The sequence below is a fragment of the Panulirus ornatus genome, chromosome 73 (genome assembly GCF_036320965.1).
Source record: "Panulirus ornatus isolate Po-2019 chromosome 73, ASM3632096v1, whole genome shotgun sequence".
NCBI classification, from domain to species: Eukaryota; Metazoa; Arthropoda; class Malacostraca; order Decapoda; family Palinuridae; genus Panulirus; species Panulirus ornatus.
Genome location: NC_092296.1, coordinates 3,932,059 through 3,958,938, shown reverse-complemented (window position 1 = coordinate 3,958,938; position 26,880 = coordinate 3,932,059). Strand labels below are relative to the sequence as shown.

At 37.2% G+C, this 26,880-nt stretch overlaps 1 protein-coding gene across 7 annotated transcripts in view; it reads left to right on the top strand.

Annotated features, from left to right (window-relative positions):
* LOC139748366 (FK506-binding protein 15-like) overlaps positions 1-26,880 on the top strand; it is a 35,523-nt gene that overhangs the window by 1,910 nt on the left and 6,733 nt on the right. Inside the window, exons 2-17 of one of the 7 annotated variants that reach the window (XM_071661464.1) lie at positions 344-559; positions 2,371-2,515; positions 4,245-4,340; positions 4,550-4,708; positions 7,197-7,307; positions 8,694-8,850; positions 9,260-9,402; positions 11,676-11,879; positions 12,136-12,318; positions 14,512-14,768; positions 15,601-15,757; positions 18,890-19,264; positions 19,512-19,607; positions 20,769-20,864; positions 22,744-22,959; positions 23,954-24,640. In XM_071661464.1, the coding sequence (XP_071517565.1) occupies positions 344-559; positions 2,371-2,515; positions 4,245-4,340; positions 4,550-4,708; positions 7,197-7,307; positions 8,694-8,850; positions 9,260-9,402; positions 11,676-11,879; positions 12,136-12,318; positions 14,512-14,768; positions 15,601-15,757; positions 18,890-19,264; positions 19,512-19,607; positions 20,769-20,864; positions 22,744-22,959; positions 23,954-24,640 (3,298 nt within the window). Of the gene's footprint in view, positions 1-343; positions 560-2,370; positions 2,516-4,244; positions 4,341-4,549; positions 4,709-7,196; positions 7,308-8,693; positions 8,851-9,259; positions 9,403-11,675; positions 11,880-12,135; positions 12,319-14,511; positions 14,769-15,600; positions 15,758-18,889; positions 19,265-19,511; positions 19,608-20,768; positions 20,865-22,737; positions 22,960-23,953; positions 24,641-26,880 lie in introns of all 7 variants that reach the window. The other 6 variants (XM_071661466.1, XM_071661465.1, XM_071661463.1 and 3 more) reach the window with 6 other exon arrangements.

The window sequence follows — 26,880 nt, the reverse complement described above, 5'->3', positions numbered from 1 at the left end:
AAACTCAATGCACTACATCCAGATCCACATTTTATTTGATGTTCCTATTTTGCCCTTTCTATAATTCTCATAGGTTACTCTTTTTCTTGAAATTGTTTTATGTAATTATTTGCTTAGAAAGTAATGCTGGTACATTAAAAATACTTCATATTCAAGTAGTTTATATGGATGCTGTATCATCTTCCAGTCATGTAATCCACATATCTTGTAAGGATGTTATAGATTCAGATGCTTATGATAGTTAAGTATTTAATTGTTGCCCCAGGAATTATACATGAATTTTGATTTATAGTTTGATGTTATCTTTTGAAGTGCCAAGTAAATTTTGATGTAATTTTCACAGCTCTAAGTTATCCACTTTGTTTGGTGGCAAGCCAGACAACAAGTCTTCCAGCCTTAAGTATGTGCCTCCAAAGCAGCCAAGACCTGACCAGACAAACTCATCTGGGAGCTCTGGAGCTAAGAGTAGTGCACCATCACCTTCCAAACAGCAGATAACAGCACCAGCTACTCAGAGCACAGCAGTCCTAATTGCAGCACCAGTTCATGCTTTTTTATAGTAAGTTAAAAAAAATATAATATGCCTCACTGTTTCAAGATATGCTATACCACCAAATGCTTACATGAAGGCAGAGGGATCATTGATTTAGAATAAAGAGAACTAGGTCATAAAAGAAATTAGTAGTTGTTGGAGATGTAGAGGAGAAATTTCTCTATCTTAAAGTATTGTATGAAATTTGATAAAAAAACATACAAGAGTCATCTACTATATGCATAGATTTTGATAAAAATCATCAATTAGATGTGTAAATTTTGTTTAAACCACTAGCTGCAGAGCACATTTATTGTTAGATATTTTTACTCTTTATTTTTTTCATATTCATTATTTCCCCCCTCAATTTGAAGGGTAATGAATCATGTAGAATCCCCTCCACAAATTAATGTGCAAAATCAAAAGAAGTGTCAATGCAAAAAGTTCTCAAATTTGCACACAGTCATCATAGAATATTTTATTATTTCATCGCCTTCACATATTGATTTAGACAACTTTTTGCATTTATTCTCTGCTCCCAGTGTCTGCAAAACACATTGTCCACCCCCATTTATTTTCAGAGTCAGTACCCAGCTTCTGGATGCTGTATTTCTTACACCTCTGCTACAAGGTGGTTGGCTTTAACCTTTCTAAGGAGGAGAAAGCCTGAATCCAGGCCCGAAAGATGAAAATATGGGTACACCTGAGATTTCATGGTGCAATAGGTGCTCAGAATGCATGATCAGGCAGTTGCTTCTTGCAGCGCCACATTGGTGTCTTGCCTCATTCAGGAGGTCAGGACCTTATGGACCCAAAATATGACTTCGAATACTTTAGGAACCTTGCCAATCCAAAGCCCAGATGTCTGCAGATGGTAACAAAGGCCAAAGAAAAGATGATAAAGTAATGTAAATGTAAAATGTAAGGGTGATACCTCCTTTGAAAAATGTACAGGAAAGCAGATAAGGTTTTTTTATGGACACTAAATTTGTCATTTCTGAATAAATCCTGGTTATGAAAATTACTGCTCATTTGAACTTTACTCATGTAACTAACCTTGAATTTTCAGTCACTGAACATAATATGGTATAACTCTTTTATGTTCACAATTTGTTCAGCACCTGCAATCTTTCTTTGCAAAATGGAGGGTATACAATGAGAGTGTATGACAATATGAGTAAGGGGGTGATGTGAGAGGAAGACCACCTGTGACATGAGAATTAGAGTGGATGAATACTGGAGGGAGGGAAATAGTGGAAGAATGCATGGAATGGTGTATGTGAGGAAGGTATTAAGGACAGGGATAAGTGGAGACTAGTTTGCTGTGTCCACCCTCTTGATGGGAATTCCTGGAGGGAATGGGCATCAGAGATGTAGATAGATGGATAGTCTGTCATTGTGATTAGATTTCACTTGGTTGGCTTTGATGATGTTTTAGTAAATTATTACAGGTTACACATTGATGTCCACATTTCAGTCCTTTAAGGAAATATTTAATTTCACCAAGACCAGATGCATTTAATGCTGTTATTACTCAGGAGACACACAAATGTGTGAATGGTTGATAGTCTTATCTTTGGTAAGTGGCAGTTGGTCTTCATTTAGATGAGATGTTGCATTGTATGGCATGTTTATTGAGAAGGGTTCATGCTCAAAGGCATTTAGGTTTGAGTAGGGATGGGTGTTGGTGGATTCATTAATTTTCAGCAGATATAACAGAATAAGTTAATCAGTGCTGTTGTTTACTGCTCCTATGCTGAATGTGTAATACAGGTTATTGCTTATCACCATAGTTTACTCAATTTGCAGTCTTGAACTAGAATATGTATTGCTTTCAGTGTGAATGGGGTAGCACAATCTCAGGGACGTGTGATGTGCTGCATTCTTGGGAACTATGCTGAGAAAAATTTTCAGGTGATCATGTATCGGTCTAAGCAAGACCACCTTACCCGAACCAGGATACATCAGCACTTCACTTTTACGGTAAGGGCATATCAAGCATGATAGTGTTATTAGATGTTTCATTGAACAGTGTTACGAGTCATTGTTTTATTTGACATCGTTGCAGACGGTGATAGGATTAACTGATGAGTAGAGAGAGTGAGATGGAAAGAATATTTTAATAACTGTTAGGTAGTGATTAAAAATAAATTAGCTTTGGTATTATTAGATTCAAGGTTAGAAGATAATGGAATAGCTCATGGAGCAGAAGACAGTACAAAGGAGAAAAGATAAATGAAAGTGAGCCTGGAGATGTATAAGATTTTGTGTGGATGTATTGATAAGAGATTTAGAAAAGTGGATGTTAAACAACATTTGAATTAATGTAGAAAGTGTATGGCTGCTTTGCAAAGTAAGCATTTAAAAAATATTAATCTGAAAATTGTATGCAGTAGAGATACAGCAAATGAAAGCTAAAACCATACAGCAATAAGGGTATTTTCTTTGTCTAGTTATTAATATGTAAGGTGATATTGTGATTATCCATACTTTGTGTTAATAGAATGCTTTATTGAGGGATATAGCTTTTTTTGTTTCCCAGTTTTCCCCAAATGATGATTTTTTTATTCCTGGGATTTGTACAAATCTGAGGAGAATATGAGGTGGGATGTAGGAAGGCCATGATGGAGCAGGCTCTCAGGCCATATGGCTTATGATGATCGTGTCCAAAAGCCTGCATATGGTCAAAACTTGGTCAGATTCACTGTATGCTATTTTTTTTTTCTTTACCTAATTGTCTATCCTGCCTCAGTGAGATAATGTCAAAAACAAATAAAAAAGCATTTGAACAAGAATTCTATATTTGGCAGATAAAGTGTAGTGCTCTGAGTAGTCTGAGTAGTTGGTAGGGAGTGGGTCGATTACATCAGCCTGGTGGTGGTTACTGATTGGATGAGGGCAGGCTCATGTGAAAGGGAGCTGCTACAATCACCTGTGGGTCATTTGTATGGGATTAGCGAATGTTTATACTTCCTCACCAGAATGACAAGGGAAGATATATTCCTGATCAGCAAGCATGATATATCTCATGCTTGCTGGAGAGTAAAGTATCATGCATTTTCCCTAAGCCATTTTCTGCAACCTAGTGCTTTGAATAAGATCAAATAAGCTACCTGAAATATCAGTTAGTTACCAGAAGTCAGAATGTTCACAAGGACAATCATAGATTTGAAATTCAATATGATATAGTTCAAGAAAAGGGATATGTTGATAGAATGCCATTGTTAAATTTTTGGGGGAGACTGCTGATCCTTGTTGCCCTCTTCTGAACCTTTTCAGTTAGTTCTTTGTATGTGTGTGTGTTTGTGTGTTTAAGTTTCCTAATGTGATCTCTGATTGTTTGAGATTTTGTACATACTGTAAAGAACTGGCTTAGTTTGTTTGGATGAGGTGGTCCCTGCTTGAAGGAATTGATTGAATGTTGCCTCAGTACCTGATTCAATCATCCCTCTCAGGTAGTTCATTGTCTGATTGGTTACTGTGTCCATACTTGACACCCCAGCGAGTAGATTATATAGTTTATCAATTAAAGAGGGGATATCCCCTCTGTTTGGAATTTTGACTTCTTAAACTGTAAAATGTTGACTGCCAGTACATACCAATTGCTCAGGCATATATCCCTGTAGCTTTTTCATGTATAAGCACAGTGATAAACCTTGTATTTCTGATACATGTATCATGGATTTTAGCTAGAGTAATTATCTTTCAACAGGTCCTACCAAAGAACTATGGGAATTTCACAGATGATCAACAGAGAAACTGGTCTGTTATGTTCGAAGCTGCGCAATATGGAGACTTTGTCACACAGGTACAGAATCATCATTCACAATGATTTCACCATGTAATATAAAGTGGTTTATGGTTTTGTGAATTAAAGCAAATGTAAGATATACTCGTAATACGAAGATTTTAAAATCTGTGAATTCCTTTGAGGAATGCAAATAGAATAATTTTTGTCAGAATAACAGTCATTATATTCTCATAATGATGATCAAATCATTTCATTCTAATATGCAGATGGGAGTTTGTTGTGCACTAGTGAGGTCTTCTGCAGGAAGTAGTGTACCATTTACACAGGATGTTACAGTAGGTGAAGGACCAGCATTAAAAGAAGGAGACCAGGCTCAAATCTCATTGTCCACATGGAATATTACAGATGGAAAAAAGGGTGATCAGGTATGTTTTCAGTCCTGTTTTCAGGTTTATAAGTATCTAAATCGTTCATGGCATGTTAAGGATTCTTCAGTTAATGGCCTTTATCTAGGCCTAGTGAGACGAGAGTAAATATGATAAGCATTAAATCCACTACTACATCATTGCTAGATTTTGATTTGATTAAAACTAGAATGAATTGTCATCATCTCTTCTAACAACTGCTGAGCTGCATTAAGTAACAAGTACTCTAATATCAACAGTAGGATATTACCATTGTCACCACAAGAGGACTGTGTCATCCTGTGTGGACAGCCTTCCCTGTCTTACATCATGTAGACATACTATGCCAATGTTAGAGCACTGATTACTTATCAAGTTTGGCAATAAAGGATAGAGCATGTAAGAAGCTTGCATAGATACATCTCCCAGTGGATGTGAAACCCAAATCATTGAGATCAGGATGGGTCAAGGGTAAGAGTAGTAGAAATAAATAGATTGTGTCGCATAGTTGATGGACAGAACGAAAAGTCAAGGTATGAGGTTTTGTGATGTAGTCATTAGAAAAGTACTTAGATGAAAGACATTAAGGATGGTATAGTTATGTAGAATGCTTGGCAGATAAGCTGGTGGAGAAGGGAAAGGCATACACTGGGGGAGATAGACAGATGTAGCGAGGAATTGGTTTAAGGAAAGGATATTTCAGATAAAGATGTTAAAGAAGAGAATAGGGATCAATGTAGTGAAAGCTTCTAGTTATAACTGCTAATGACATAAGGAATCTTTGCCACTACTACATCTCTGATGCCAGTCTCGATAGGACCTCCCTCGTATGGGTGGCCATGACAACATAATCTCCATAAATAAAGAACTCCAGTGCCACTTCTTATCATCATGTGCCTCACCCTTATCAGGCAACTGGCAGAGGGCAAGTCTAGCACAGTGCTTGCAGGGGCTCCCATCTAATGTTCTGAATGACTTCTTCTATGTAATGCTCCTACTTACTGCTACCTAACTGAAATATTGTGCATTTGAATTTTTTTAGGGCAAGAAGAGGAAATGCACTTAAGAATGCTTGCAGGAGCCATGTTAAGCATGTATAAATAGATTGCAGAAGATAAGGGGCTTACAGCTGGTTAATTTTTTGTTTTTTCTTAAAAGGCTAAGGTTTTATTTGTTTGATATTTTACAAGATAATGGACTGTTCATAATAATTTGAGTTCCTCCTAATGTCTCGAAATATTTATTGTTCACAGTAGCTTACTTTTAACTCCTCTATACTCTTTCCAGTTTCTGCAGCTTTTTGTAATCATATTGCAAGTTGCTTCATTATATATCAGATATCCTGTGAATGATGGTGTGTGACTACAAAATACTTTTCAAATTCACTAAGTATTTTGTTGCAAGACTTATAAGAGATGATATGAAGTCTGTTGGGGATGAGAGAGCTTGGGAAGTGAGTCAATTGTTGTTCGCTGATGATACAGCGCTGGTGGCTGATTCATGTGAGAAACTGCAGAAGCTGGTGACTGAGTTTGGTAAAGTGTGTGGAAGAAGAAAGTTGAGAGTAAATGTGAATAAGAGCAAGGTTATTAGGTACAGTAGGGGTGAGGGTCAAGTCAATTGGGAGGTGAGTTTGAATGGAGAAAAACTGGAGGAAGTGAAGTGTTTTAGATATCTGGGAGTGGATCTGTCAGCGGATGGAACCATGGAAGCGGAAGTGGATCATAGGGTGGGGGAGGGGGCGAAAATTTTGGGAGCCTTGAAAAATGTGTGGAAGTCGAGAACATTATCTCGGAAAGCAAAAATGGGTATGTTTGAGGGAATAGTGGTTCCAACAATGCTGTATGGTTGCGAGGCGTGGGCTATGGATAGAGATGTGCGCAGGAGGATGGATGTGCTGGAAATGAGATGTTTGAGGACAATGTGTGGTGTGAGGTGGTTTGATCGAGTAAGTAACGTAAGGGTAAGAGAGATGTGTGGAAATAAAAAGAGCGTGGTCGAGAGAGCAGAAGAGGGTGTTTTGAAATGGTTTGGGCACATGGAGAGAATGAGTGAGGAGAGATTGACCAAGAGGATATATGTGTCGGAGGTGGAGGGAACGAGGAGAAGAGGGAGACCAAATTGGAGGTGGAAAGATGGAGTGAAAAAGATTTTGTGTGATCGGGGCCTGAACATGCAGGAGGGTGAAAGGAGGGCAAGAAATAGAGTGAATTGGAGTCATGTGGTATACAGGGGTTGACGTGCTGTCAGTGGATTGAAGCAAGGCATGTGAAGCGTCTGGGGTAAACCATGGAAAGCTGTGTAGGTATGTATATTTGCGTGTCTGGACGTGTGTATGTACATGTGTATGGGGGGGGGGGTTGGGCCATTTCTTTCGTCTGTTTCCTTGCGCTACCTCGCAAACGCGGGAGACAGCGACAAAGTATAAAAAAAAAAAAAAAAAAAAAAAAAAAAAAAAAAATTGATGAATACTTATATATTGATTATATATGATACTATATCTTTATAGATTGAGGAAATGAAGACAGGACATCGTATTAAGTTAAGAGATGTCACAGGAAATTGGATGGCAGGACTAGTGGGAGCACAGAAAAACACACGGCGTCTCATCTTTACACAGGTAACTAAAAAGACAGTTATCGTCTCTGCTCTGGTGTCTCTTAATAATGGGAAGTTCTGTATCATATTCTCTTCAAAAATTAAGTTTTGATCCTTCCAACCCTCAGTATTTCTTTTGAAGAAGTGCTGGGCTTCCCCACCTTTCGCTGGCCACTCAACCAGGGTAGCAGCATCTCACTCATTTGTACTCCTGTCATTACACCCTTCTCTTACCATGTCATTTCAAATTTGATCAACCCTCCTGAAGCTACATATTGTCCTCAAACAATTGATTTCAAGCACATCCACCCTTTCCTGTACTTTTTTTTTATCTAGGGCCCATGCCTTGTATGCATACAACAGTGTCAGGACTGGGGATAGGGGAGAAAGAATACTTCCCACGTATTCCCTGCGTGTCGTAGAAGGCGACTAAAAGGGGAGGGAGCGGGTGGCTGGAAATCCTCCCCTCTCGTTTTTTTTTTTAATTTTCCAAAAGAAGGAACAGAGAAGGGGGCCAGGTGAGGATTTTCCCTCTAAGGCCCAGTCCTCTGTTCTTAACGCTACCTTGCAAATGCGGGAAATGGCGAATTGTATGAAAAAAAAAAAAAATGACATTGATAATAGTGAGTATAGCATTAGCATTACAAATAGTGGTGATGGAAAATTGAAAGTGAGTGGCTCTAAAAGCAAGGTGATGAAAAAGTTGAGCTGAAAAATAAACTATAATTAGATTTTTAGAAGTTACTATAATTCAAATACCTGTTTGCTACTTTCAACAGAGACACTGGTGTAGAACCATAGATATTAATGTCTTTGACAAAACAAACCATGTGGTAGGGCTGTAAAGAGAGATGGAGGTATTGAAAAGGAAAAAGGTATAGGCTGTCAATTGTGGCGTGATTTGTTAACAGGAATTTGGCAAATCATTCAAGTCTTTGCAGATGAAATATAGCTCTCCAGCTGTAGAATGACTTATGAATTGAAATAATTTGAGATGGAGGTCACAAAAACTGCATGTGGAGTTAGGAGAGTGGGTAGAATGGGGAAGAAGAAATATGGTTTTGTATGGTATTTTTGAAGGGAAAGTTAGTAAACTGAAAATTGGAATACTGAGAGGCAAGGATATGTAAAGAGAATGATGAGATAGAATTAACTTGAGGATGCATTTGTGTGAAATAAATGGGAGGTAGATATGCTGAACAAGACAAAGGGTAGATAGATGGACTGAACGAGGAGATATGGGTGAGAGTGTAACCTGATGCATGAATTTGATAAGGAATTGCAAAGATCATGATGTGTAAAGGTCCTTCACGAGCTTCTCCCTTATGTAGTGGGAGAAGGTATGTAGGATCTTGCTTGATAGACAGCTGAATATGTTAAATTCTGTCTCCTTAATTTACATGTACAGGATGGCAGTGCACCCAAGATTTATGACATTACTGTAGAACGAGTTAAGCAGAAGGGAGGTGACCAGTCTGGAAGAAATACCCCACAGGTAGATACTCAGCAGGGACTCAGAGAAGGAAGCTCTGATGGATCTGAAACTTTGGATTCATCAACTAAAGGTATGGTAAACATGCATACATGACATTTATCTTTTATTATTGATGTAGCCAAGTGATTTTATACTTAACAGTGAACCTTGGAGACATTAGCATGTAACATATATTGGTAGTAGCATGGACTCCATAAAACAGGAAATGAGATAATAATATATTAGTTTATAGAATGATATCATTAGTAACTGCACTTTGAGCTGCATCATTAGATACAGATGTTTTACATGTGCATCTATGTAGTATGATAGTTTGTACAAAATATTTTTTTTCGTAAACTTCAAAACTTTTCATGATATGAATTCTGATATAGCACATCTTCTGTTTGTCTTTTTTGTATTCATAAATTGTGATCATCTTTAATCTCATTAGAAAAGAAGTCGTACATTGATATTTTATTATGCTACAAATTCAACAGACGTGGCTGGAAACCTAAAGGAAGTTACTGGCCCTACTGTTAAGGCTTCCCTTGTCTCCCGTATGGCTCGGGTTGGTCACCCATTGCTTCCATGTAGACCCCTCGATAATCATACATTACCCACAGATTCAGAGAGTGAAGTGGTTAGTACAAAGCTGTGTTCTATCTATTTATCTGTATGTCTGATTCCTGTTCCCTCCTACTTCTGTCCATTGCTCTTACCATTTTGCCAAAAGGCAGACTAGCACATAATGCTTACTGCAGGAAAACCTAGAGTTATGAAGAATGAGCTGTGTGAGTCAAGTGTTGTCAGGTGTTATGTATGGCAAGGAGAGATTGTATAATTGTGGACAGATTGCTAGTGGTTTATATATGGATGAGGCAGAAAGATAAGCTATGTTATTATGACATATTCACATAAGCAGAAATTATAAGTTATTGGGCTTGTGCGTGCTCTTGAATTATGTTGATTTCTCCCATCCTCAACCAACCAATTTGAAACACTGACATGGAGTAGAGCAGATGTTTTGTATGATTTAGACTGAAAAAAGAGTCATCTAAGGGTTGTTTGCAATATTAGCAGATAGAATGGAGTAAGATGTGTTCCTTTTAACATTTGAAGTTTTTTCCCTTAAAGCTTTTTCTTTAAGCCCCCCTTATTCACACTGATATGATCATGGTTGCTTATGAAACAAATCATCCAAGGGGAGAATTGTGGGTTTTGAAGAATGAAATAGCCTTTTCTCAGAGATGATGTCATTTGAGCATTTTATTTATTCCCTGCCCTTCTTACCCCTCTTTTCCTTTCTGATTTGTGGTCTTCCACCACATCTCTGTCTGTCATTCAGGGAATGTTGTCTCGGAGAGAAAAAGTTTTTCATACTTTAAAAGCAGATAACTCTAAATCACAAGATGGTTGCTGTAAAACCAGATAACTCTAAATCACAAGATGGTTGCTGTAAGGTCAATTTTGGAAATCATTGTGCCTCATATTTATTGAGAGAGTATTGTATGTGTGTGTATTAATCATTTCTCTTTAAGTGTACTAATGAAGAGATATGTAGATGTTACTACCTATTTGAACCACTGGTTTCTGTAAGTTAGCTGCTTTTATTTAACACTTGCTAGCGAGACATATTCTGATGCCTGAATACCTGATTATAATGTCCATTTTGATGCCTGAATACCTGATTATAAAGTCCATGTTTTCCTTATTTTTTTTATTATTTTCGTAGATTCTGCCCTTATGATATCTTCTACAAAGGGGATGAGTGATAGTGTTGGGTGTAGTGTCATAAAGAGAAGGCATATTATGCATACCATTTTTCAGAAAGTGGAAATTTAAAGAAATTAGGTAAGTGTTTATTGGCTCATGGGTTGAAGGAGTCTAATGCTGTTGGTAACACAGCTACCTAGGATATAAAAAGGCATCTTGAAGAGCTATTGAAGTTCAAAGTGAATCCAATATGAACACCAATAATTGGAAAGTGATGTATAAGATTTGATTGACTGGCCTTGATAGGCTTTTGGATGAATGGTTGAACAAAGCCATAGTGGAGGTGTATTTCTTCTTAGGTTACTTTTTTGTGCAAAGGCCAAAGAATTTCAACAGGAATTGAAAATTAGTGAGGCTTGTGACTTTTCAAATCGATGGTTGTGTAGATTAAAGTTGCATTATGGCATCCAACCTGAAAAGTTATGGTGAGCAACACTCAGTCGACACTGAGGCTGTTGAATGGTATGTTGATGAGTTTTCTAAGTTAATGAAAGATAGAAATCTTACTCCAGAACAGATTTACAGTGCAGATGAGACTGAACTCTCCTACAGTTGCCTGATGAGAAACATGGTCACTGCAGTGGTTCAACATTCAGTATTTGATGTGACGTAAGCAAAGGAGGAGAGAGTGTCAGTGCATGTGTTCACAAACATGGCTGGCACACACAACTGTAATTTGTTTTTGATATGTAAAAGTACTCATTTTATTCCCTGAAAGGATCCAGGGAGTTACCCATGAATTGTAGCATTGATAACAAGGCAACTGATCACAATGATTTGCAAATCATTTTGTAGTTAATACTTGGCAACACTCTTGTAAAGGTGGGTTTCTGTAGGATTTAAAGATGGTTCTTCTCTTTTGCTGAAGAGTTTAGGTCTAGAAATATTTATGCAACAAGAAGGAATTCATCTGCTGTGTGTTTAATGCTGAATGATCTTTTGATAAGCTCAGTACACTTAAGAAGGAGTTTAACCATTTGTAGTTCATTTTTTCATTTGTTTGATTGTTCTGGTATAGAAAGGGTCTTGATTTTTTTTTTTTAATATTGTACAGAGAGGGATGGAAATGTCTTTGAATTTTATTAGCACAGAGACTAATCTCATTTATTTTTCACTAATGTTCCAAGATTTGATTTACAGGAAGAAATCTCAAGAAGAAAAAACCTTAGGCATAATAGTGGGTCAGTAGAAGAATTAGCAGCAACCCCAGCCATTAGGTCCAGAGCCTCATCAGCTCGCTCTGACTCCCAGAGACCAGAGCCAGCTCCACGACCTCCTCACCTGTCGTCTCACACACAGCCTCTCGTGGTATATCAATCTTCTTGGCAACAGCCTGGAATTTTGGTAAGTCTTTGATGAGTTATATTTCAAGGGAATCTTTTCTCGGTAACATTTTGGTAGCAGCTTGGTTTCAAAGTAATTTATCATGTATATAACCATCGTTTAAAAAGTGAACAGCTTTTATTGATGAAATTACTTTTGAAATATAATTCTGATGTTAACTGCCCTGCCATAAGCTTTACAGTGTTCATCTGTTTGACAGTTTGTTATTTTAACTTAATATGATATGGGATTTCACTTGAATTTTCCTGTATTATAGCCTGCTGGGTACTCAACAGCTGCTTCAGGTCCATCGGGACCCCATGGTGTTGTGTCACAACAGCTTCCTCCTGCTTCTGACCCAACTCTACCTCTCTTATTTTCTGAGACCAGGTCACAGAACACTGAGCTGAAGATCATTGTTTCCAAGATATCAGATAAGATTGACAGTCTTATGAACAAGGTAATATGGTAATAAGAAAATGTAAACATGTTTTCCATGATATTAATATACAGTAATGCTATAAAGCCTCTCACAGCCTTATTGTTGTCTTTGATAGCTTTGTAATTCCACCACTCATAACAAAAACATACAGTACTTAGTGTCACTGTAACATCTGACTTGTTTTGACAACTCCCATTACACAGCCTTTAAGCTAGGAGTCTTCTTTAAATTCCAAAATTTCTTCTCTTGTAAACAGTTGCTTGAATTATGCAGAGGATCAATTTATTCTTGTATGAAGTGCCCCTCTTACATCTGGGGAGAGTCTAACTTCACATGCTTGACAGAGTTTAGTCCAAAGCAGTCCTCCTTATCAGTTCTTTCAATCCTAGTTCATAACTAGACCCACTTGTCCTATACCACAGTGTTGGTTATTTTTCCCATCTTGTGCAGGTATTACAAAAACTTGTGTTTGTGTTACATTCCTGGACAGCCATTTCCAAAATTGAAACCATCATAAGTTAAGCAGTTGAAACCCATTTGATAAGGGGGATCCCAGAATTTGAACCAGGGGAGAGGAATGTCTATCTCATGAAAACTTTGGTTTTTTCACTAAACCAGATTATTTAGAGGAACCTGTGAATGGATTGACTGGCATGAGACCCACAGCTTTGACTTGGATTTTGCTGGAGTTATGAAACCTATGAAAATGTTTACCTCTTAGATTGAAGAAAATCTAATGTTTGGCCATGAAACCTTTTAGACATGTTTCCAAGCATCTAAAGAATTGAATGGCATAAGATCCATGTGTCTAGTTTGAATATTATGCCTCTCATAAAAGATATTTAATCTGGAAATTTAGCGGGCTTACAGCTTGGAAATTCCATCTTTGGCACTGGAACTTCATACAGATATTTCTTGATATATTTGCAACATGATTTTTCACATTTTTTATTTCACTCCCAATAACTGTGACATGCTGCAGGGAACAAAGGTGCTAATTCATGTTAACCAACTTGAGCCAGCCTGTGGTTAACTTATTTGTCTTTGTAGAGAAAGGCTTTTCTATGCTTCAGAGCTGATTTTTTTTTTCTCTCATTCATAGTGCAAAGCAGTTTGGTTGTCTGCTATATACTCTGAACCTTAGAATAATCATTCAAATACAGGTGGATGATCTCCAGTCTGATTTCTTAATACTGAACAGTTTTCAAATGATATTTTTGAGTCATATATACCAGTCTTACTAGTTGGACCAGAATGAGATTCAAGCATTTTTAACTTCAAATGTGGTGGTTTTATACATGTTGTATGTTTTTTTTGATATATGTAAAAATGTATAAAACATTTATAATATTAGTTATTGTATTGACAAGATATTCAGCCATGTCTCTGATTTAGCAAGTGTAATACGGGCTAAGAAAGCATTTAGTGATTTCATAAAAGATGAAGACACAGGCAGCAGGAGAAATAGGAAACAAGTCTTGCATTTTACCTGTCAAAGAAGCTAGTATTATGTGCATGGCCATTCCTTGGAGTATATCTCTATCTTGGTAACATGATGTGCCAGGAATGGGCTCTGAATATGTCAGAGTTGCATTTCTTGGACATGTATAATGCTTTAAAGTTTTCTTAACCATTTCTTGAAGAGTTACTTGCTTCATGAAGTTTGAATCCCTTTTTAGTTTCTGTGGGATATACATTAATTCTTGATTCTCAGTTGTTCTGCTACAAATATTGATGGCTGTATATTATGCCTTAAGGTAGAGGTGGATGGTTTAAGAATTTTTATCATATAGACCATGGTTACATTGAATAGAAATTAGATATGGTGACATGTATGTAATGGCAACAGTGAATGGGTTAAGTGCACATGCATGTACACTTATTATGGATACTCAGACTGGAGATCTGCTATAGTATTTCCTCCTTTCATTTTTTGCTGTTTTACTTATTTGTACTTATATCTGTCATTTCTTGTGTCTTTTTTTCTTCCTCCTCGTGTTTATATGTCTTGAGACATTTCCTGTAATTAGGACATATGATGTATGATTATATCTTTCAAGTGCTTGCACATGCAATTTGGCTTCTTCTACCATGACTACCTGCTGCATGTATCTCTGTAGTAAATCACCAATTTACTGAGTATAGGAAATTTGATAATGAAGATTTTTTTGATAAATCCAATAGTAGCTATTCGTTTAAATTCTATTCTAGATTGAGACCAAGGAGCAGCAGCAACAGTATGGTGGAACTTTTGGCCATTCTGGTGTTGTGCCTTTGAGAATGATGCATCCACACCAAGAACAGTACTTCCATAACTCAGTTGTTAGTGCAGACCCTCATGGTCTTTTGACACAGATCACTTCAATAGTTAATGAAAATGATGAAATGAAAACTAAGTTAGATGATAAAGAGAAAAAGATTATTTCACTTAATGATTCAGTGACACAGCTGCTTCAGAAGAATCAAAAGTGAGTTTCCAAATCAACCCATAACTTGTAAGACTTTTTTGTTTTTGATTTTAGCCCTTATCAAAAGATTGATTTTAAAGAAGGAAAAAATTTTTATATTTAATCCAGATTATTGCTAGTAGATATATTTCCATGGCATCTCCTTAAGGGTAAGTTTTAAGAGTACAGAACAAACATTCTATGAGTTCACCTTAAAGAGGATGAGCCAGCCACATACATAGTGAGTATGGATGTGGTCTTAGGATTATTTTTAATGAAGATGTTCAAGATTTTTCAGTTGGTGGTTTTAACTTGACATTAACAGCCTTTATGACTCTGGCAGTTGATAGATTTAAACTGTGTACAACCATCCAATCAACCTAAAGAGATGTACATATTTTTCTAACCTGGCCAACTAATGATAATCAGAGTTTAGGATTTTCTTGGTTTTGAAATTGACCTTAGATCTGAATGTGCAGAAAATTTAATTTTTGGAGATTATTCTACTCGAACATTCTGCTTTAAATGAAGGCATCTGCTTAGGGGATGCAAACAGAAATTTGTAGATGCTGCAACGGGGTATTGGATTTATGTATGTTACTGTTGCAATTGTGTGAAAGAGTGCAGCTGATTTGCATAAACAAATGTATACATATCTAGCTTATTTATTTTCTATTAGCCGTATAATGTTTATTGTATTCAGCTGCCGCTTGTTAAAGGATAGGAAGATAGGTATTAAAGATTTTTTGTAAGTGTGGGATATAACATGTTTGATATGCATAAACAGATGGATACATAAAAAGATGACATCCTTCTTAGAAATATTAGAAAATATATATAATACTCATCACAGGCTATTAGAAGAAAAGACAGATATGTTGGTAGCAAGACAACAAACACAGGAAGCAAGCACAAGTGTAAGCTTATCAGAGGTTCTCAGTCTCCGAGAAGAGAAAGCCAAGATCACTGCTGAACTTTCTACTGCCCAGCATCAGTTAAATGTATTGAAGGTTAGTCATCTTGTATTCACTGTTTAGTGCTCCACATATGACACACACATGACATGCAGTCTCCACATCACAGACATCAACCCAGAGGGTTCAAACAAACCAAATGCCTTTGTAATACTTACTGGCAGTTGATATGAAAGAAAAAAAGACGCCCTTTAGAACCTCATTAAGCAAGCCATATCCACTGGGTAGATCACAGATCATAAAGTATAGTGGTATATGCCTATGTGGGGAGAGTTTAGGGTAACTGAGCTGGAAATGATTGGTGTCTTCTCTGTGTTAATTGCGTGGAGAGTCTTGGGATGTATGAAATTGGTATTTGTAGTATAGTATTGTAGGGATGGATGATATCCAGGGTATGGACAGGCAAGAGTGACTTGTGTTTGTTTGTCTAGGGAGTGTATGTTTGGTGGTATGCTATTTAAAACTGTGTTAGGAATTTAGTGTTTGTTGGGTCAATTTTTGTATGTATTTTGTCAGTGTTATGTTTGTTAGGAGTCGGAGGATCTGTGAGTAGAGGTTGCTGAAGTGAGAGGCAGGGCTAACACTTTTTTCTGCTTTTTTTTTTTTTTTTTTTTTTTTTTATACTTTGTCGCTGTCTCCCGCGTTTGCGAGGTAGCGCGAGGAAACAGACGAAAGAAATGGCCCAACCCCCATACACACGTACATACACACGTCCACACACGCAAATATACATACCTACACAGCTTTCCATGGTTTACCCCAGACGCTTCACATGCCTTGATTCAATCCACTGACAGCACGTCAACCCCTGTATACCACATCGCTCCAATTCACTCTATTCCTTGCCCTCCTTTCACCCTCCTGCATGTTCAGGCCCCGATCACACAAAATCTTTTTCACTCCATCTTTCCACCTCCAATTTGGTCTCCCTCTTCTCCTCGTTCCCTCCACCTCCGACACATATATCCTCTTGGTCAATCTTTCCTCACTCATTCTCTCCATGTGCCCAAACCATTTCAAAACACCCTCTTCTGCTCTCTCAACCACGCTCTTTTTATTTCCACACATCTCTCTTACCCTTACGTTACTTACTCGATCAAACCACCTCACACCACACATTGTCCTCAAACATCTCATTTCCAGCACATCCATCCTCCTGCGCACAACTCTATCCATAGCCCACGCCTCGCAACCATACAACATTGTTGGAACCACTATTCCTTCAAACATACCCATTTTTGCTTTCCGAGATAATGTTCTCGACTTCCACACATTTTTCAAGGCTCCCAAAATTTTCGCCCCCTCCCCCACCCTATGATCCACTTCCGCTTCCATGGTTCCATCCGCTGACAGATCCACTCCCAGATATCTAAAACACTTCACTTCCTCCAGTTTTTCTCCATTCAAACTCACCTCCCAATTGACTTGACCCTCAACCCTACTGTACCTAATAACCTTGCTCTTATTCACATTTACTCTTAACTTTCTTCTTCCACACACTTTACCAAACTCAGTCACCAGCTTCTGCAGTTTCTCACATGAATCAGCCACCAGCGCTGTATCATCAGCGAACAACAACTGACTCACTTCCCAAGCTCTCTCATCCCCAACAGACTTCATACTTGCCCCTCTTTCCAGGACTCTTGCATTTACCTCCCTAACAACCCCATCCATAAACAAATTAAACAACCATGGAGACATCACACACCCCTGCCGCAAACCTACATTCACTGAGAACCAATCACTTTCCTCTCTTCCTACACGTACACATGCCTTACATCCTCGATAAAAACTTTTCACTGCTTCTAACAACTTGCCTCCCACACCATATATTCTTAATACCTTCCACAGAGCATCTCTATCAACTCTATCATATGCCTTCTCCAGATCCATAAATGCTACATACAAATCCATTTGCTTTTCTAAGTATTTCTCACATACATTCTTCAAAGCAAACACCTGATCCACACATCCTCTACCACTTCTGAAACCGCACTGCTCTTCCCCAATCTGATGCTCTGTACATGCCTTCACCCTCTCAATCAATACCCTCCCATATAGTTTACCAGGAATACTCAACAAACTTATACCTCTGTAATTTGAGCACTCACTCTTATCCCCTTTGCCTTTGTACAATGGCACTATGCACGCATTCCGCCAATCCTCAGGCACCTCACCATGAGTCATACATACATTAAATAACCTTACCAACCAGTCAACAATACAGTCACCCCCTTTTTTAATAAATTCCACTGCAATACCATCCAAACCTGCTGCCTTGCCGGCTTTCATCTTCCGCAAAGCTTTTACTACCTCTTCTCTGTTTACCAAATCATTTTCCCTAACCCTCTCACTTTGCACACCACCACGACCAAAACACCCTATATCTGCCACTCTGTCATCAGACACATTCAACAAACCTTCAAAATACTCATTCCATCTCCTTCTCACATCACCACTACTTGTTATCACCTCCCCATTTACGCCCTTCACTGAAGTTCCCATTTGCTCCCTTGTCTTACGCACCCTATTTACCTCCTTCCAGAACATCTTTTTATTCTCCCTAAAATTTACTGATAGTCTCTCACCCCAACTCTCATTTGCCCTTTTTTTCACCTCTTGCACCTTTCTCTTGACCTCCTGTCTCTTTCTTTTATACTTTTTTCTGCTTGTGGTTGGTAATTAGTCATGAAGTGGTTTGGATAGGAGTGGCCTAATGCAGTTGCAAAGAATTGAGTGCCGAGCTCATTGAGGTTGTATGTGGAGGATCCTTATTTCACTGTGTGGATGTTAAGTGTTTTTAGGTGCTAGCAGCCATTTATTATATAGATTCCTCTGTTTTTTGTAGTTTGCAGCATTTATATATTTGCTCATGAGAGTATGGGTGACCAGGCAGGTAAGGCATACTTTAGGGTAGAGTACACGAGTTTTTTGTAAAGGATATTTCTTTTTTGTTTAGATATACACATATTCTATGCATATGTCTATTGAACTGTAGTTATGTATTTTACTCAGATTCATGTTCAGAATTAGATGATGCATTATAGTTATGTGGATATATTTCTGGTAAGATCATTAATGATTTAGAATTTATATATTATGTAAGACTGAATCATATTTAGGTAATGTCTATGGTAGAATGGCACTAGCACCACTGTTTTATTACAGAATGAGTTATGTCAGTCCAAGGAGAGCCTAGAAACCCAGCATAGGGAAATTCATAGTCTAAAGACTGAAATGCACGTACAACAAACTGCTAGGCAAGAGGCAGATGCATCATCTCAGAAACATTTAAGTCCTGAAAAGGAGAGACTTGAAGAAAGTCTACAAACTCTGCAAACGGAGAGAGACAATTTAAAACATTTACTTGATACATCTGAACAAGGTAAAGAGGGACTACGAAAAGACTTAACAGTAATGTCAAGTAAGAAGACAGTTTTAGAAGAACAGCTTCAAGTTGCTCTCACTGAATGTGAGAGGCTTAAAAGTCAAGCTGAAGCAACAGAAACTAAACTTGAATCATTAACACAACAGGTGCTGGAGGTATGAAAGATTATTGAATATGTCTGTATTATAATAATTTCTTTGAAATATATGACAGTAAGGTAGATTCAGGTTGTCTCTCCATGCAGTTGGAATTTATGTAGTATTACTCAGTAAAAAATGTAATAAATCCCTCTTGATTATTATGTAGTATTGTTTACTTATATTTTTTGTGTGCAACATAATGTTAGAGTTATGTCCAAGTTCTGTTAAAAATTGCTTTTACTGAATTTTCTGTGCTTCTCAGGAAAAGGAACTGAACAACAAAAAGGGGAGTGATATAAAGCAGTTTGATGGTGAACAAGAGAAGGCTCTTGTGATGCAGTCGTCCATAGTCAAAGAGGTAGTTTTGAAATGTGTATAGTTGCCCTTGGATATGCCAGAATAAGCAGATGGAAATTTTGTTGGAATTTTTAGATAAACAGAATAGTTTTACTTCAGTCTCATCGATATTCCTTATCAGATACTTCGTAGGTACTGAACAAACATTCAAGCAGCACATGAAGCATCTGTCAGAAGGTGAATTGCTCTGAGTTGATGTAAGTTGATATTCCCATCAGTTTAGTGCTACATGTTCATGTTTTAAAACACATATAGTAATCTCCTCATTTCACATGTACTTTTTGGAATTTATGCTTTGTATATGACTTAACAACCTGACAGTTCTCTTTTTCTCCTGGCTTGAAAGAATGATTTTCATCTCGTTACCAATTTGCCTGTTAGGTTGATGTAAGTTTTTATCATCGCTGGCCACTTACACAAATATCGTGATTATGATTTGCCTGGGTGTGTGTGTGTGTGTGTGTGTGTGTGTGTTTATGTAATTAATTAATTGCAATCTGTGGGGAGGGGATTATATGGTCTTATGGTACCATGTTTTGAGCATTCTCTGCTATCATACAACATTTTAATCTTATGTATGCTGTCTACAAGTATTATGTTCACATTCAGTCTATTCCATTCATCCACTCTGGAAGTTTATTTTTAGATTTCATATGAAGGCTTTAGTTGTCTAATCCCTGCATCTTTTGAAGAACTGTGTCCTCTCCACCTCATCACACTGATTTTAAAACTTGAAGGTTGTGATCAGGTTACAAGTTAATCTTCTCTCTTATGCAATCTATATATCAATCTATCTATATCTCTGATGCCCATTCCCTTCAGGAATTCCCTCAAGGGGGTGGCCATGGCAAAAGTTTCCATAATTGGTGAACTCCAATGAATTCTTTTGCATAATGATCACATTTAAGGAATTTAGCCTTTCCCTGTAACTCCGGTATCTTAATTGTGGAACCATCTGTGTTGCACCCCTTTTTTATTACCAGCATGATTGTCTACATGTATGCATTTCAGAACTGCATTAAAGAATTGATGATTTGAGAACGTACTTTGGTAAGAGGATGGGTTGACATTGAAATGTGCTTTTCCACTATAGAGGCTCCTGTTTACTTTTATTCAGAATTTCATAAGTATCTTATTGCCTTTCATGTTGATAAGAAAGTAGAATTTTTCCCAACAGTTGCAGGAGGAAGTTTTACAGTTACGTACCCGCTGCTCTGAAATGGAGGAAGAGAGGGACCATACCAGGAACAGAAGTGAGGTCAGTGACCCAATAGTAATTACTAGAATTCATTTTCGGTTGCATGATTGGGATGATTTTCTTTTGTGGGTATATCCCTTTCATTTGATCAGAAGATATGCTGACATGCTTCAGTCTATAGATTTATATGTCCGTTACAAAAAACCTTTTGACACAGAGGAATAATGTATTGTGGTCTGTAGGGGTACATTGTTGTTGTCTTTCTCAAACTCAGTTGTGTGCAGCTCTAAATCTGTTACAGTGGTCATGCCTGCAGATTAGGACAGCCTTTACTTTGTAACCTCTGATTAGGACACACCTAATGGGAGCCCAAAACCTCTAATATTGGCATACACATGTAGCAGACATCAAGGTAGACACCCTCCTTTCTAAGTTTTTGAAGGAGTAGGTCTCTCTAAAGGTAGTCCTAGACCTGAGATATTACACCTGAGCACAGTTAAGGGACTCAAAAAAGACCCCTGTGCTGAGAGAATGTAACCACACAATTAGCACAAGGAGAGTTTCATTTGTGGTCACACAAGGTATGAGGAAACTACCCTTGAGTGAATTAATTCCTGGAGATTTCCTCATCTGATGACTCTCACATATTCATATCTTCGTTCACGTCTTACCTTTCCAGATCTCATTGATACAGAATCTGTCATAACCTCTCAGGGAATAGTGATTAGCTTATTCCTTTATCTAAGCTTGAGGCAAAGACTTCGGTGTTTTTTCTTTGTATACCTCTGAAGATGGACTACATTACAGTCTTCTGTGTGATACAGTACTTATCCATGTGAAGTTGATTTTCATGTGTGTTAAGTGAATACTGTGTCTCCTACATCACTTTGTGACTCTGATAGGTTAACCAATTTACGATTTACTATGTTCAGTTCAATCAAGTGTATCAAATAATTCTCATATGTATAACTTTCATAAATTGGACTCTCAGGGATCAGACTCATCTAACACCTCATTTTGTATGAAATTATAAACTACAGCTTATTTACATAGTAATGGGATATTCAAACAGGTGCTGCATGGTAGTAGTTTATATTACGAGTTCCTTCAGTTCATTAGGAATATCAGAATATTGGGGTGTAGGAGTTCTTTGAATCACTTTTCGTAAAGGTAAAATTTATTAATAACACCTATATCCTAGGAAAGAGATGTTTAAGAGAAGCATGAGGTATCTTTCCACTAGTTATTTTTGGATAACTTAAAACTGTATATATATCTGCATGTTAAGGAGAGTTTTGGGTGACATCTGGCATCTGTACATCCCCTCAGTTAGTAAAAGAAGCATGGGATCCTTCAAGCCTGAATGGGAAAATATGTCCCAGAATGTGTGGAGGTTCATTTAGAACACTTAAATACACACCATGCAAACATTTGTGTTGTGACAATAGTCCTGAAAGGGTTAAATTAGACTGTAGAAATATCCTTTTGCAAACCTAACACTACTAGTTAAGGAAAGGATGATAAGGGAAGCCAGTACTCTTTTGAATGTAGACAGCTTTATAAATATTAGGATTGATGGGTGTGCAATGAAAATGTCAGCGAGATGTATAGAGTTAACTTTTAGATAGGCAAGGTACTTGAGTGTCTAGAATAAGAGATTCAAGTCAGCTTGTGTCATGATTTGTAATCGACCAGAAGCTGGTAGGTTTTAAGTTGACAACTCTCTTTGGTAGTATGAAATCATGTTTAATTGGATTTATGTTAGCTGTTACTTGGGCAGTCTATAACCATTTTTGTCTTTATTTCACTTGTTGCCCAAATACATAAGGAAGTGTCAATTTTCAGAACTCTGCTTTATCAGTACTGTTTAAGTGTAAAAGATGAGTTTTGTTAGTCTATTCTTTATAAGATATTTTGAAGTAAACATTTATAGTTACAGCTTCAGAAGCTAGCAGCTGAAAAAACCATATTAGAAGAGACTGTCCAAAAGTTGAAGAAAGCAGCTTCAAGCCATTCCAATGCAACTCCAGAGGAAATCATAGGCACTGTGAAAAAGGTTATGAACACCATGTTCCGCAGTCTCAAGTCACAATTTCTGGATGAAGGGACATACTCAGGGTCTGATGTCAAACAGACCCTTCTAAATGTTATAAGGGTAATTGTTCCATTTGTTTATATTGCAGTTATTTTTTTATTTCTCTCATCTGTACAGAGCCCAGTAAATAAAAGCTCAATATAGCAGAATAGTTGGATGTACATGATAAGTTAGAGTAAGAAATGAGAATAAGATTTGTAAGACAGAGGTGAAAGCTTTTAAGATTGACAGCCATTTAGAATATACAAGAGGATGGTGAAGGTGTTTTATATTTTGGTTGAAGGTACAATGAGGAGAGGTAGAGCACAAAAGTAATTAACAGAGGCAGGTAATGAGTTGTCTAGGATTGGTATTTTAGGGTGCTAAGGGATTGATTTATAATTTTATACAGTAGGGATGTTGTGTGTAAGGACGGAAATGCAAGTGGAAATGTTCGTCTCACTTGTTGAATCAGTTTGCAAAGTAAACAGTTAGGTAATATTTATTAGCTTGGAAGACTTTTCTCACCATAACTCATTAGACTTAATTTGAGATGTGTAAGTGAACTGAGAGACTGCAAGCTTTGAACCCACTTCATGTGAATAGAATGAAATGAAAGGCTATGAATAGATACGTAGGTACATTTTAGATTTTTTTCATCATATTTATATTGAATGGCTGTGCAGTATACCTCTATGTTTATAATCTTATTTCATGCTTTGATACATCTGTTCTCTTGATAAATATTGCATTACTTTTGGCCTTGAAAGCTTGGGTAAGTTTTCCACCAATGGGCCTTAATGATTAAGCAAAGACTTTGGTATTTATTTTATATGTTAGTATTAAGTGAATTGTCTGTAGCTTTAATGTTTATTGTGATATTGATATAAGTTCCCTTATGCTGATGAAGGATTTCTCAGTTTTGATTAGAATTTCCTGCTTTTTGTCATGCTGCTTTTACAATTATGACGTTTGCTTACTGAATGAGGTAATAGCATAATTTGACTTCGTATTAACTGCAGTTTATGATTACTACTCCAAATTTTGTGTTTTCATGACTATTGATAATCTACAGGACACAACTTTACAAGTTCTGGAGGAACTTGAAAGGAAAAGTGCAGTAGCAGAAAGTTCATCATTATCACAAGATAAGAAAGATAATCAAACAGCAGTAACTTCCATTATAAAAGACAAAGCAACAGAAAGTAATAGAGAAAACTTAAATGAAGTTTCATGTGAAGTTGAGAGTACTAGAATAGGTATGACAAAGCCATGTATTGATAATGAAAAACCAGAAAAAATGGCTGACACAAGAGAAGAAAACAGTATTGTTGAAAATGAAGAAAAATCATCGCACTGGGAGGATACAGGTGAGGAAAATACGTTATGTAAAAGTGAAGTGTCAGAACAAACAGTAGGAAAGGATTCATTTTATGATAAAGAAAGCAGGACTGATGGCATCCCATTCATGTGCCAGTCCACAGACTTTAGTTTGGTTAATCATGCCCTCCAAATCTCATATACTAGTTGTGATTGTAGTAATATTAGTGATAATCATAAATTAATCCCCACTTATTGCCTAGGTAAAGGACAGAAAAATGAGGCTTTTAAAGTAATTCAGGTAAAAGGGAATAAAGAAGAAACTGTGAAATCTGTTGAAGACAAAAAACCAAGAGTCCCAGTTGTTGACATAGAAAATACAGAAGTAAGGATGATAACTTCTGAAAATTTCGACAGTTCAAGGGATTCCTCCTTAGAGAGGGTAAGTTTTACCACAGTTGAAGCTTGGGAAAAGGCTCCTCTAACAGTAGTTTGAATTTCAGCAAGATCTAATTACTTTATTTTATATAAACTCTGGATGGCTTACATAATCAAATCAGTAATTTGGTCATGCATGCAGTTAGTCAGATTTTTTTGTTTCTCTGTATCATGTTGTCTTATCCTGCAGTTAACCTCTAAAGAACCCAGGCCATACTTGTATATTTTATGGTATGGAGATCCAAGCTGTGCTTGTACAGAGAGCTTCTTCCTGCCCTCATTTAAATTTGAAGGCACGCTTTATTGATATGTAGAGGTGCCTTATGTCACAAGCAAATGTAATTAGCACTGAGAAGAATATTAGAGTTATAGTTATCCATATAGTGCAATGCCCTGAACCTAAGCCATATCTCTGTGGGGTGCTTTTTCCTAGTGTTATTTAAAATGAAAGGTGCATTTCACTGATAAGCATAGATGCCTTATGTCACAATTAACTACAATTAGCTTCATGAAAGAATCCTAGAGTCTTAATTACCCATATAATATTATGGTGGAAAGTATGGCACTGGTGTATGCCCTACATCAGTTTGTGGCTATTTAGCAAGAGTTTTTTTGGCACTAATTATGTTGAATTAATAGCACTGGGAAAAGTACTTTGTGCATCAATTAAAAAATTGGTGGCAGTGGCAAAGAGACAAAGATATATGAAACTGCAAAAGCCAACAAACATGATAAGCTGAGCTCATGTGTTGTGTCATATTTGAATATCTGTATTGCAAAAAATATGGATAACACACCAGATTTTTCTTTTTCTCTGACTGTGTTTAATTTTGCTTCATAATTGATGACTTCAATATTGTTTGGGTGTATTGATGAACCCCACTTCATGAGATCCCCCAAAATTTCCAGGCTTGGTCCTTTAAGGGTTAAAGCAGGATAGCATATACAGAATCTCTCAAAAAATATTGGTAACTCATGCACAGACAAGGTCTTTATTGTCACTCACCTTGGAGTTCATGCCTGTCTCTATTTCTGGAAACCTTGCTACAGCTGTGGGAAATCATGGATTTTCTTTTAGGTGAACAGTGGTGGAGGGGTAGTATAGACATGTGGGTTTGATAAATCCGATGCACTTCTGTTTTCTTTTATTCTGGGCTCGATATCAAAGTATGGTATCCTTGTGTTTTATTTTTTGTTTTGTTTGTTCATGTCTTTTCATTCGCTTTTCTAATCATTGATCTGCATAATTTTTGTCTTAGTTCTAGCTTGGTGCTAAGTTGATGCTTCATGATAAATTTGTTGTTTAATTTTTCTTTGGGTTCCAGTTATGCCCGTTTGTGACTCACTTAATTTCATTGTCCCCATTAATGACTTGCCAAATTTCAGCCCTCTCAGTGACTGACTGAATTTCACTGTACCCTCCCCAATCCCAATGGCAGACCAGAACCTGTCCAAGACTTGAGTCTAGGTTTGATTTGGGTCAAAGATGATGAGGAAAAACTTGTAAAACTACAATATAGTGGCTCCACCATTAATGCAAAAGACTATACGTAATTTTCCCTTGTGTTAACTATGTGTGGGTTACTATCATTAATACCACAGTCTCACACTCTCTCCATTTTATATGAAACACATGACAACAGAAAACACACACTTGCCTATTCTTGTTTTTCTCAGTCTTTATTCAAAAGAAAATTCATGAACAATTGCTCAGTTCCTCAGCACTGAATTGTAATGGTGCTGCCAGTAGAAAAGGGCAGAAAGGTTTCCTTCATTTCTTCCTCTCGGCTGGTGTTGTACTTACTTTGTGGATCTTGAGTCTCTCAGTCTTGAAGCAGTCTAGATTAAGATTTCTTTACCCTCTATGACAGTTTCAGTTTTACATATATCGGCATAACCAGACTCTACCTGCTTGTGGTTGTGCTGCGAGTGAAAAATTACCCTCAGTATGTTGTATCTTTGGAGTACAAGCTTGTCTTAGAACTTCTAACTTCAGAGTTCATCCTTTCCCAGCCACTGATTGTAGCACAGCCATGAAGCTGCAAGAACCCTTAGAGAAGGGGTCTTGGGGTTATAGAATGATATGAAAAATAGTATATTCCCCAATTCCTCCGAGCATGTACACCTTTTTGACTTCTGACTTTTGCCATAAAGCATTGCTCTCTTCTCACATCCTTGCTAAAAACCTATATGCAGGAGATTTTAATGTACACCACAAGGATTAGTTAGGCTCTACACTAGATG